We start from the raw sequence: 13,657 nt of genomic DNA on the forward strand, positions 1-13,657 counted from the left end.
TCGGAACGGCAAGAGGTAGAGAGCACCGTCCCATTTCTCAGGAAAAGAATACGCACAGTGAAAGTCAGACGCGACGCTTTCCTTCACGAGAGTCAGCAGTGGCACAGCCAAAGGTCTGGAGCGCAGCGCTATTGTGTTAGCGCCGGCGGCGGAAGGACTTAGCCCCACCGCAAAGTTAAAGAGTCCTTCTTTGTTCAGCTTCGGCCGGGGACGCAGGGCACGGTGTTCTTCCGCGCTGGCAGCGCAGTCCCCGCCCCCTCGCGGCCCTGGAGAGCTGCCATTCGGCACCGGAGTTGCTCCGCGCTCCCAGAATGCACCGGCAGTCCGCGGGAAACCAAAATGGCGAGGGGCTGTAGCGAAGTGGGCTGTGTTTGAGGCCGGTGTAAGAACGCTCACTCTATCCCCAGCCCTCGTCCCCAGGACCTTGGTTTGTGCGTGTGTATGTGTGGGTTGCCTGGTGGGGCGGGTGCCCAATAAGTGCTCGGACTCGCAGGGGAAGCGCCCACGGGGACGTTATTGGTTGTTTTTTCCTGTATGAAGCGGTTGGCACCACTGAAGTGACCGAATGAGGTGAGAGACCTTGGCCTGGGAACCAGGCTCTTCCGGGGGAGGTGGGTGGGGGAGGAAGAAAGGAAGCAAGTATAAAAGGGAAAGATGGAGGATCGAAGTGGGGGTGGGGGCTCCAGTTTGTGTATGTGGGTGTCTTGCATTTATGTATATGTTGAAAAGAATGGATAGAAAGGAGTAGTCAGTTGGGTGTTGGAGAAAATGTGGACTAAAGGAGCGAGCAGGGCGTTGGGGAAGTCGTTTGGAGGAACAAGATGAAGCCTTGAGACGGGGAAGCTGTGTTTGGAGGGGCAGGAAGGAACCTGGGGGCGGGAGACGGTTGGAGGGGCAGGATGAACCTGGTGATGAGGGGGTGGGGAACCGAGAGGAGGAGCCGTTAGGAAATGGGGACTGATGGAGATGTGGGGAGCAGAGTGATGGGCCTGCCTGGGACCTTAGAGGGCGCAAAGGGAAGTAGCAGCTTGGAACCGGAGGGTGGTGGAATTGTATGGAATTGGAGTATGGGGGTAGATTAGAGTAAAAGGGCAGAATGGAGTACGAGGATAAGGGGAACACTAAGTGGAGCCTGGGAGCAAACACTGAAAGCTTAAAGGGAAGAAGTGGGAGGGACAGTGTGAGATGGGGGAGAGGTATCTTATATTTGGAGTGCACCAAAAAATCTGAGGCAATTCTTCTATTTAATGAAATCTAACTCATATCCCCGCTCAGATGTAGATTTGTATTAGTGTATTCATTTTTACAACTGATGTAGTTACGGTTTAAGGGATTTTAACTAATTTGCCAACACAACATATTTTGGTAGTGCCAGAACTCTTAACTCTGTGCGTTTTACAATCTGGTGTCCTTGATGGCTAGAATTTTTCTTTGGAAGCAACTAGAGGGAACAGATGGATTTATCGGGATAATGTGACGATCGGTGAGAGTTAGTGAACAATGGGAAAAAGAATATGGAATGTTATTCTATTCTTTAAAACATTTAACTTTGGTTAAAGATATAACCCATTTACTAATTCAAATATGGAAACCTAGGTAGGCCTATGTATAACGTAAGAAAGCGCCATGTGAGGTCAGTACAGAACTAGAAATATGTAAATAGTGCCTGATTTAATTTGACTCCAGATGCTCCGGTAGTAGTAACTTTCTCCTTCAGATTGATTCCATGTGACCCTCCTGTATACCTTGCCTACAGTCTGGTTTCAATTTCCATGTTTTCATTCTCTTGACAATTCCTGTTTTTGGCAGTGGATTTCAAAGACAGTGAATTTAAAATTATTAAATATGGATAAAGTAAAATATACTTAAATTCTTAAGTGACCTTTCAAAGGTTTGAAAATGGTTTAAATGGAGCCATTTTGATTAACAGCTTTAGGTCCCCAGTCGTTTTGGCAAGGGAAGAATTGATTTTAAATTTCTTAACAGAGCATTATATTCTTGATATTTGAAGTGTTATTCACACTCCAAGCATTTGCAGTGATAGCTTTGAGAGAGAATACCAGGTGAAATTTTTTGTTTTTGTTTTTTTAGGTTCCTAAATATAAAAATGTATTTGAATTCACATTTTAAATTTGCTCACCTTCACTTTTTTTTTGAAGTGCTATAAATATTGTAAAGTATTTGAATTGAGTGCACCTGTTTCCTGATACTGCATATTCACATTAAAGGGTACTAACGGAAATCTGTGCCTATCAGGATGAAATGCACACACAATTTTCGAACTAGAAGTGTAGAAATCATCTGGTTAAACCTTTTCTTAGATGAAATAAAATATATTTAATAATCCTTTTAATTGTGCCTTTTGCCTCAAAGCTCAGTTCGGAAAGGGATTTTATTCTGTGTATTTTGCTGTGGGTCATAAACTCTTTGATGTCATGGATTATAAGTATACCTTTTCATTAGATTCTTGACTGAATGGATAGTTTGCTTTATTCATATTTCACCATAATGTTTACATCTGACTTAGGAAACTGACAGTATGGTGATAATCTATTTTAACATGGGGAAATTTGCCTCTGAGGAGTTGCCCTGGCCGACATCTGTAGCTTGGTGATTCTGAAAGTAAAATTTAACTGCTGTTTTAGTTAGTCTACACTTCCTTGAATGATATTCCTTGCTTGATCTTTTTATGCTCTGTTTCCCCTGTTCTTCAGGATTTGTTTATCGCAGTAAAATACAGTATAACAACCCTCAATTGAAATGTGAAAGGTTTCTGTGGGTGTTTTTTTTTTATGTATTAGGATAGTGCTATCTAATAGAACTTTCTGCACTGATGGCAGTGATCTGTATCTGGTCTATCCAGTTTGATAGCCAATAGCCACATGTGGGATGTTGAACGCTAGAAATGTAACTAGTGAGACTGAGAACTGAATTTATAATTTAATTTAATTCATTAAAACTAAAATTTAAATGGCCATATGTATCTAGTGGCTGCTGTATTGGACAGCACAGTATTAGAGGTTATTACATCTATTTATTAGGAATTGTCACGTCCATTAACCATGGAAACCACAGGAACCAAAGGGTAAGGAACTATCTTAGAACTAAGGAGATTGAAATTTTCTTTGTACATTTTTAAGATGAAGTATTCTTCATTTTTGCCACACACAATGTCTTCTGTCATATCTCTGTTTTCATATAACATTGCAAAAGAATAATGGTCTCAATTTCTCTGGGCTTTTTAATATTTAAGACTCTTTTTCCTTTGTCAAAAAACAACAAAAATGGGTGTTAGGAAAATTAGTTTACTTTGTTATTTTTAAAAAAATTTACCTTGTTACTGTTACAGATCAGTAAAAAAACTTTTTATTAAGGAAAATTTTGAATGTATACAAAGTGAACAGAGTAGTATAATGAACTTTTTTGTATCCATGCTTGTTTCATCTGTACCTCTACCCACTCCCCAGTCTACTTCATTGTTTTAATTATTTTTTAAAGTTTTTTTGAAGTAAAATTTACGTATATTGAAATGCACAAATCTTAACTGTACACTTTTTAAATAATAGATTTATTGAGATATAATGCACATATATTTATATATGTACATAGTTCACAGGTACTTTACCCTTTTAAGGTACAATTCAGTGATTCTAGTATATTCAGAGTTGTACAACCATCACCATTATCTAATTTCAGAACATTTTCATCACCCCAAAATAAAAATCTGTATCCGTTAGCAGTCCCTCTCCATTTTTCCCTCCGCCTTCCTCTGGCAAGCACTCATGTATTTTTTATGTTTATATTTTGCCTGTCCTGGACATTTCATATAAATGGAGTCATACAATTTTGTGGCCTTTCGTGTCTGGCTTCTTTCCCTTAGCATAATGTTTTCAGAGTATATCCATGTTGTGGCACGTGTCAGTACTTCATTTCTTTTTTATGGCCAAAATATATTTCATTGTATGGATATACTACATTTTGTTTATCCATTCATCTGTTGATGGGCTTTTGGGTTGTTTCCACTTTTTGGCTGTTGTAAGTAATGCTACTATGGACATTCATGTATAGGGTTTGTGTGGACATGTATTTCCATTTCTTTTGGGTACATATCTAGAAATGGAATTGCTAGGTCATGATATCTCTATGTTTAACATTTTGAGGAACTGCCAAACCATTTTCGAAAGAGCCTGCACCCTTTTACAGTCTCACCAGCAACTATGAGGGTTCCAATTTCTCCACATCCTTGCCAATACTTATTGTCTGTCTTTTTGATTATAACCATCCTAGTTGGGTGTGCAGTGGTATCTCATGGTGGTTTTGATTTGCATTACCCTGATGGCTAATATTGTTGAGCATCTTTTCTGTGTAGTTATTGGCCTTTTGTATACTTTCTTTGGAGAACTGTCTATTCGGTGCTTTGCCCATTTTAAAAATTGGATAATTTATCTTTTTATTGTTGAGTTGTAAGTGTTCTTTATATATTTTGGGTACAAGTCTCTTATCAGTTGTATGATTTGCAATTATTTTCTCTTGTTTTATGGGTTGTCTTTTCACTTGATGGTGTCCTTTGAAGCACAAAAGTTTTTAGTTTTGAAGCAGTCCAATTTATCTTTTTTTGCTTGTGCTTTTGATGTCATATCTAAGAAACCGTTGCCTAATCCCAGTACAGTTTTAACAAATGGATATTCCTGTATAACTCATACCCTTATCATGGTATAGAATATTTCTCTCTTCCAGAAAGCTTACATGTAACCTTTCTCAGCCATTCCCCTCCCCAAATACTGTTCTGATTTTTTTCACTTTAGATTAATTTTGTCTAGAACTTCATATAAATGGAACCATACAGTATGTATAGCAGTTAAAGTTTTTAAAAAATTTTATTTTAAAAAGCTAGAACTGCATCTTCACTTGAAAATCTCATTCTGCAAGGGATATTGTTGTACTAGTGGTTTAAGAATCTTACATCATGTCGTGACAATCTTGACCAATACTTTGTGTGATGTAAAGTTTTTTTTAATGGCTTGTGGAGACAGTTCTCATATTTTGAATGGATAGAAATGAATAAGGACTTAATGAGTATATACTTCCAAATGTTGCCTAAGATGAGGGTTTAAAAATTAGGGGAACAGGGCAATGTGAGGGATCCTTGTGATGATGGAAATAATGGTATCTTGACTATATTGACGTTAATATTTTGGTTGTGATATTATTCTGTAGTTTTCAAAGATGCTGCCATTTGGGGAAACTGGGTAAAAGTGACACGGAATCTATTATTTCTTACAGCTGTGTATGAATCTGCAGTTATCTCAAACTAAAATGTTCAATTAAAAAATAAAAACGAAGAGAACAAGTGGTCCCAAGCAGGCATAGCAAGAATGGGTTGAATTTGTTTGGTTTCAGTCAGCCAGGTGCTAAAAACAAACTAAAGATGAACTTTTGTTTTTCTCTACCCTTGCCAGTGAAGTTTCTATGCATTGTAGAAAAAGCTCCCACAACTTTTTTATTTGTGTTGGAGAACGAAGTAGGAAGATACAGTTGTCTAGTGGAAAGTACTGACTATATACTCAGAAGATTTAGGTTTGTGATTAATCTGCTAGTTCTAGCTCTGCAGCACTTTTAGTTTCTTTACCTATAAAATGGAGATATTACCTGCCTGTGTTATTCACAGGATTGCTGGAAGGGTCAAGAAGGAAAATATAGGAGAAAGCACTTTATAAACTCTTAAGTACAATATAATTGTATAGTATTAATTTACAAAATATTTTTCCAGAAGAGCTGTTAGAACAAGAGAGCCATGTATACCTATGGTGAAGCCTGTGCACTAAAAACACCCTGTACAGCCTTCCTCCCCGGGTAATGAGTATGTCTAATAATGAATAATTTATTTTGCTCTATTCATAATTATGATTTCAAACTTGTTAACTAAACTACCATGTACCCTGTTGAGTATAATATATTTAGAAGTGTCACTGAACCAAATGTTAAGTGTTTTAAAAACCATATTTAGTTAAAGTCTGAAAAATACTGGCCCTTGGTATTTTGGGGTGTTTTATAAATTGCTGACCAGCCCCAATAGTTCTAATTGACATTAGATAAGTACCAGAATCACCTGTAGAGCTAAAAAACCAAAAACCCAAAGAACTCATAACCCATAACCTAGAGATTCCAAACCCTTGGTTTGGTGTAGAATTTTGTATATTTTTGTGTTTTTAAAATTTTTCCCACTTGATTTTTGCAGCTAGCGTTAAGAGTACTCGATTTTGTTCTAGGGTCAAGGTTAGAAACTTACCAGTTCTTATTAAAACATTGCTAAGAGCTGTACAAAGGAAAGACTAATAATAGGCATGTTTTTCGTACTTGAAATGATAAAGAAAAACATTTTAGTACTGTTTCCATCACACTCATATTTAAAATATTTTAAATCAGTGGTTAATAAAGTAGTTAATGGAACTTTGTAGTCTAGGAACCTTGTGAACTGTTAAATGTTTTATAAAATTGCATTTATAAGTGTTGTGAGATAGAGAATTCTTTCACGGAAATGTTTAAACTGAGGCTAGCTGATCATCTTATTTAGGGGGTATTATAAGGAGGGATTTTTTTTATTAGCTAGGATGTAAATGACTTTCCAGTTACTTTCTAAGACTAAAATAAGAGTCTAGATTATAATGAAAACAATGGACACTGTTTTTCCTTTAGGTTAATGATGAGAATTATCAGGAAGGATAGAATCCTTCCCAAAATCAAGTTTCTCCTGAGTATATTTTTTCTATTGTCCTTTAGGTCTCACAGTCTTTTCCACTTTTGACAGTTGTCTAAATTCATCTTTTAGATTTGTTTTTCTTAAAAACAGGCTGAAGAATATGATATTATCATCTCAATTTTTTGTTTTATTGCTGCTCATTAGAGAGACAAACAAAAGTGGAACCTTCTTATAGTATTCCTTAGTGCAGTGATTCTCAAACTTTTTGGTCTCAGGACCCCTTTACACTCTCAATTATTGAGGACCCCAAGAACTTTTGTGTGGGTTATCTCTATCAATATTTACTGTATTAGAAATAAAACTGAGAAAATTTAAAAACAAGAATATATATGTGTACATACCATTAATCTTAAGAGTGAAATCATCACGTATTTAGCCTCTGGAAAATTCCTCTCTACACTGTGGGAGAAAGAGTGAAAAAGGCAAATAATGTCTTAATATTAGTTTGAAACTAGCTATTACCTTGTAGACCATGTAGATTCTCAGGTACCATCCCTTGAGACCTGCTACTCTCGTCCACTGTTTCTTTAGGGAGTGAAGTTAGGATTGTTTCATGCATTGCAGGGTGTTTAGCAATCTTCGTCTCTCTGTAAGCAGATTTTTTGTCTCTTCATAGAAAAAATTTGAGGCTCTCAGACATGGACTGCTCCTGTGTCCTGTCTTCACGTCTACCAACTTAATTATAAGTGCATTCATCTTCACATCAGAAGAAATGTCCCTTCTCTCATTGAAGGCTTGTCTTCCCCTTATACTTAGATTCTATTTCTCTGACTTGTGTTTTCAGTTATCTTTTGATACCTTCCTTTCATATTAGAAACATAGTCAAGACTTTTCATATTTAAAAACATAGAAAAAGCTATTCACCTTAGACCATGTATCCTCATTTATATGTATGTAGCCTTATCTTCCTTTACATAGCCAAGCCATTTGAAAAAGTAGTTTCAATTTCTTCAGCTCCCATCCAAAGTTTTATTAATAAAGATATATTTTTTATGTACACATAGGCTCATTGTAGAAAATTTAAATATTAAAGAACTTTAGAAAGTAATCTGTACCACACAGACAGCTACCAAAAATGCCTTTGTCTTGCCTCATTGTCTTACTTCTTAGCATATTTTTCATTTATGTTAAATAGTTTAAAATTTCCTTTAATGGAATAATGCATGTATTTGACTAAAAATATCAGAGTACAGAAGGGGAAGTGTTTAAAATGAAAAGCTACAGTCTTCAGGCCTCCTGAGTCCTGCTTTGAGAGGGAATCACTGAAATTTTTAAGTGTTATATTCCTTTCTTTTGGTCATTACCTCCATAATGCTAGATAATACTTCTACACTACTATTTGATTCATTCACTTCAGACGTCCTGCTGTATAAAGACTTTCCTGCTGTGATAAATATTCAGTTCACGTATGCCCTACCTCTCTTCTCCCCTTTCCAAATTTTGGGTTTTCTTTTAGTTAGTTCTGTAACTTTAAACTTAAACCTTTTTTGTTATTCCATCAACTCTAGACTTTATTTCTCCACTTTTTAAGGTATTATTAAAGTCCTTACCTTTACCTTCGTTTCTCTTCCTCCTTCCATCTCTCAATTTTTGTCATCTTTACTTTACTTTTATATATATACATTTTTTTATGAGGAAGATCAGCCCTGAGCTAACATCCATGCCAATTGTCCTCTTTCTGAGGAAGACTGGCCCTGGGCTAACATCTGTGCCTATCTTCCTCCACTTTATATGGGACGCCATTGCAGCATGCCTGACAAACGGTGCATCGGTGCGCGCCCAGGATCTGAACCCTGGGCCGCCAGCAGTGGAGCGCGTGCACTTAACCGCTACGCCATGGGGCCGGCCCCACTTTAATATTTTTAATTTGATAACATTTAATATTCTGTTCTTGACCATAATTATCTCTGCTTTGTTTATAGGTTGCTTCTAAAGGTTGAAAATTAATAAATCGCTTTTATATTATTTTGATGAAGTAATATTCTCTGCAGAGCCAGATAGTACCATGATTGCAGTTTCTTTCTTATAACATTTTTTCCCCTTAAAATTTCTAACACTTTTTCATGTTTTCTCTGTCTTTGTTTTCTCTGTAAATTTTTCTAGGGTCTTATACTGTCTAGTTTGTTAAATCCTCCTGTTTCCTTAAACACCTCTCTGGGAGCCCTCTTTCCTTTTGCTCTAATCCAGACTGGTTGCTCTCTAGGTCTTTTTCATGGCTTGCGTTCTGGGACTTCGATATGTTGCTCTCTTGGGTTGGATGCACTATTTCCTGCATCTCGTGTTTTTTCTTTCTTGGGGGATACTTCCAAATCCTGAAGTTTTGGCCCAAGATCTTAAAATTTATTTTATATGCCTTCATTTTTAAAAATTTAGTTTTGTTGATATAGGATTCTAGTTTGAATATTACTTTTTTTCACAATTTTGAGGCATTGCTCCATTGTTTTCTAGAATCTAGTGTTGCTCTTAAGTCACATTCTAAGTCTGATGCTTATTCTTTTGTAGGTAACTTGATTTTTCTCTTTGCAGGCTTTTGGGGTCTTCTGTTTTCAGTGTTATGCAATTTCATGTGAATTTAGGGTTTTTAAAAATCAGTACTTTGAAAGTCCTGTTGTTTTGAAGATTCCTATCTCCTTTCAGCCCTGGGAAATTTTCCTTTATTATTATTTAAAAGATAATTTTCCCTCACACCTGTTAGAATGGCTATTATCAAAAAGATAAAAAATAACAAGTGTTGGTGAGGATGTGGAGAAAAGGGAATTCTTGTGCACTGTTGGTGGGCATGTGAATTGGTGCAACTACTATGGAAAACAGTATGGAGGCTCCTCAAAAAATTAAAAAAAGAACTACCATGTGATCCATCCATTCCTTCTGGGTATTTATCCAAAGAAAACAAAAACACTAACTTGAAAAGATACATGCACCCTCATGTTCATTGCAGCATTATTTACAATAGCCAAGATATGGAAACAACCTAAGCGTCCGTCCGTGGGTGAATGGATAAATAAGGTGTTGTGGTATATGTATACAATGGAATATTATTCAGCCATAAAAAAGAATAAAATCTTGCTGTTTACAATAACATGGATGGACGTTGAAGGCATTATGCTAAGTGAAATAAGTCAGACAGAGAAAGACAAATACTGTGTGATCTCACTTAGGTATAGAATCTAAAACAACATCAACAAAAAACCGAGCTCATAGATATGGAAAACAGATTGGTGGTTGCCAGAGGTGGGGGTGGTGTAGTGGGGGTGGGTGAAATGGATGAAGGGGGTCAAAAGGTACAAACTTCCAGTTATAAAATTAATGTCATGACTGTATCGCATATTTGAAAGTTGCTAAGAGAGTAAATCTTAAAAGTTCTCATCATAAGAAAAAAATTTTGTAACTGTGGTGATGGGCATTAACAAGACATTGTGGCGATCATTTCACAATATATACAAATATTAATCATTATATTGTACACCTGAAACTGTGTCAATTATATCTCAAAAATAATATTAACTAGCAAAAATAAATAAATAAAAGGATGCTGTGGAAATATATTTGTAGATGTGGAAGGATGTTCCTAATATATTGTTAAATAAAAAAAAGGGCGTGTTACAGAGCAATATGTAAAGTAGACCTAATTCCCCCCCCCCAAAGCCCCAGTAGACAGTTATATGTCATAGCTGCACATCCCTCTAGTTGCTGTTATGTGGGACTTGGCCTCAGCGTGGCCGGAGAAGCCGTGCGTCGGTGCGGGCCTGGGATCCGAACCTGGGCTGCCAGCAGCGGAGCGCGCACTTAACCGCTAAGCCATGGGGCCGGCCCTAGACCTAATTTTTGTAAATGAAAATATACACATGGATGGCGCCGGCCCTGTGGCATAGCAGTTAAGTGCGTGTGCTCCACTGCTGGCGGCCCAGGTTTGGATACCGGGCGAGCACTGATGCACCGCTTGTCAGGCCATGCTGTGGTGGCATCCCGTATAAAGTGGAGGAAGATGGGCACAGATGTTAGCCCAGGGCCAATCTTCCTCAGCTAAAAGAGGAGGATTGGTATGGATGTTACCTCAGGGCTGATCTTCTTCACACACACACAAAAAAACTTAAAAAAAAATACACGTGGATGGATCAAAAAAATAATTTTCTCCTTTACATTATCTCTTTGTTGAAGTCTTCTTTTCTTTTATATTTTCCATCTCCTTGATCTTCATGCCCACCCCTATAATTGGGGGACTGTTTCATTGACTTATTTTTCCAGTTCAATTAAAATTTTTTTTTCATGTTTTTAATTTCCAGGAGCTCATTTTTGGGCTCTGATTGGTCCTTCTTCACACCATCATGTTTTTAACTTGTGAGTGCAATAGATCCTTGATTTTCTTTATGTATATTAATTGGACTTAATTTTTAAAATTCTGTTCTGTTCCCTGTATTATTTCCTTTGGAGACTGTTTCCTTGGGCTTTGTCTTTTATACTGTAGTTTTTCAATTTTTATTAAATCAGGGGGCAATACGTGCTTGGGTACATGGACTAGCTCCCTTCTGTTTCCTATGATGCCAAAATGTGAAAGGCTTTACTTTGGGATACCAGCACTCATTCACTCTTCCCACTCACTTGTCTGCTCAGGGATGGTGGCATCTCAGGAACATGGGGAGATACATTTAAAAATAGCCCCCACCTCAAAAAAAGGGAGAAGAGGAGGAAATGAAAGAGAACTAATGCTGTGGCAAGTTGCTGTTGTAAATGGGGATTTTCAGGAGCATTGGGCCAAGGTGGAAAAAAAGATTGAGAAATACTTGTTTTTAAGTTCCACACATGACAGATAAAGCCCTGTATGGTCTGTTTCTTGACAACCTCATCTCACAGGATAGTAAGGAATAATGAAGTAATTGTAATTGAAATATTGGGGAGTAGGAATGAGGATTTTATGAGGGAGGCTAGCTTTTGAAAGCATTTTATATTTTAGACTTTATTCTTTTGACTGCTGTGTTTCCTAAACTTAAGAATTTTGTTGCCAGCGCTATTTCTTGCCATATCTGAGTATCATCACTATTATTATTTACTTAATGTTTTTCTTTATATTAACTTGCATTAATTTAGCTTTATTTTAAGCTATAACTGTCAGTTTAGGATTAAATATATTTTTAATACACATTAAAATAATTACATAAAATGAAAAATGTCTTTTCCTGCTAAGTTACAGGTTACAGCTCTCTAGGAAACACTGTATTTCATCCAATATAAGATGCTATCAGTTGCAAAATGTACCATTATTTGATGTATCATCAAGAAAGAAAAAGCCCTATTAATTAAGCTGGAACACGATGCTTAACATGTAGAAGTTTTATTTTATGTTGATTGAAAGACAGCTTTTTATTATCTGTCGTTCTTGTATAAACATAAAAAGGAAAGTATAAATGAAGTACATTGGGTTAAGGTTCTCCCAGGACTTCTTCCTGTTAAAAGTCTGCTTCTTTTGAATCACTTAAAAAAACAAACAGCTTTATTGAGCTATTTCGTGTGCCATTATAATTCACCTTTTTAAAGTATACAGTTAAGTGGGCTTTTTTTTTATTGGTAGAGTGTGTAATCATCACCACTGTCTAATTTTAGAACATCTTATTACCCCCAAAAGAAACCCCATACCACCTAGCATTCACTCCCCATTTCCCTCTCCTTTCCTCTCGCCTTTGAAAACCTCTAATCTATTTTCTGTGTTTATATTTTGCCTATGCTGGACATTTCATATAAGTGGAATCATACAATTTTGTGGCTTTCACTTAGCATGATGTTTTCAAGGTATGTCCATGTTGTGGCATATATCAGTACTTCATTTCTTTTTTATGGCCAAAATATATTTCATCATATGGATATATACTACATTTTGTTCATCCATTCATCTATTGATGGACGTTTGGGTTGTTTCCACGTTTTGGCTGTTGTAAGTAATGCTACTATGGACATTCATGTACAGGGTTTGTGTGGACATGTATTTCCATTTCTTTTGGGTACATATCTAGCAGTGGAATTGCTAGGTCAGATGATATCTCTATGTTTAACATTTTGAGGAACTGCCACACCATTTTCCAAAGAGCCTGCACCCTTTTACAGTCTCACCGCAACTATGAGGGTTCCAGTTTCTCCACATCCTTGCCAATACGTGTCTGTCTTTGATTATAACCATCCTAGTGGATGTGCAGTGGAATCTCATTATGGTTTTGATTTGCATTACCCTGATGGCTAATATTGTTGAGCATCTTTTCTGTGTAGTTATTGGCCTTTTGTATACTTTCTTTGGAGAACTGTCTATTCGGTGCTTTGCCCATTTTAAAAATTGGGTAATTTATCTTTTTATTGTTGAGTTGTAAGTGTTCTTTATATGTTTTGGGTACAAGTCTCTTATCAGGTGTATGATTTGGAATTATTTTCTCTTGTTTTGTGGGTCTTTTCACTTGATGGTGTCCTTTGAAGCACAAAAGTTTTTAATTTTGATACAGTCCAATTTATCCCTTTTTCTTTTCTTTCTTTCTTTCTTTTTTTTTTTTTTTTGGTGAGGAAGATTAGCCCTGAGCTAACATCTGTTGACAATCCTCCTCTTCTTGCTGAGGAAGATTGTCCCTGGGCTAACACCTGTGCCCATCCTCCTCTACTTTATATGTGGGACGCCTGCCACAGCATGGCTTGACAAGCGGTGCATAGATCTGTGCCCGGGATCCGAACCCGCAGACCCTGAGCCGTTCAAGTGGAGCGCGCAAACTCAACCACTGCACCACCGGGCCGGCCCCCTCCTTTTTGTTTTTTTTGCTTGTGCTTTTGATGTCATATCTAAGAAAACATTGTCTAACATAGGGTCACAAAGGTTTACTCCTATGCTTTTTTCTAGGAATTATATAGTTTTAGCTCTTACATTTA

The 13,657-nt window shown here is 37.0% G+C and overlaps 1 protein-coding gene across 3 annotated transcripts in view; it reads left to right on the top strand.

Moving 5' to 3' along the window:
• The first annotated feature begins 325 nt into the window (after positions 1 to 325).
• The window catches only part of MTF2 (metal response element binding transcription factor 2), a 76,064-nt gene continuing 62,732 nt past the window's right edge, over positions 326 to 13,657 (top strand). For all 3 annotated transcript variants that reach the window (XM_058538535.1, XM_058538538.1, XM_058538536.1), the window contains exon 1: positions 326 to 570. Coding sequence is in view for 1 of the 3 variants with exons in the window: in XM_058538536.1 (XP_058394519.1) it covers positions 566 to 570 (5 nt within the window). In the remaining 2 variants the exon portion in view is untranslated. The remainder of the gene's footprint in view (positions 571 to 13,657) is intronic.

Source organism: Diceros bicornis, chromosome 4, assembly GCF_020826845.1.
Source record: "Diceros bicornis minor isolate mBicDic1 chromosome 4, mDicBic1.mat.cur, whole genome shotgun sequence".
NCBI classification, from domain to species: domain Eukaryota; kingdom Metazoa; phylum Chordata; class Mammalia; order Perissodactyla; family Rhinocerotidae; genus Diceros; species Diceros bicornis.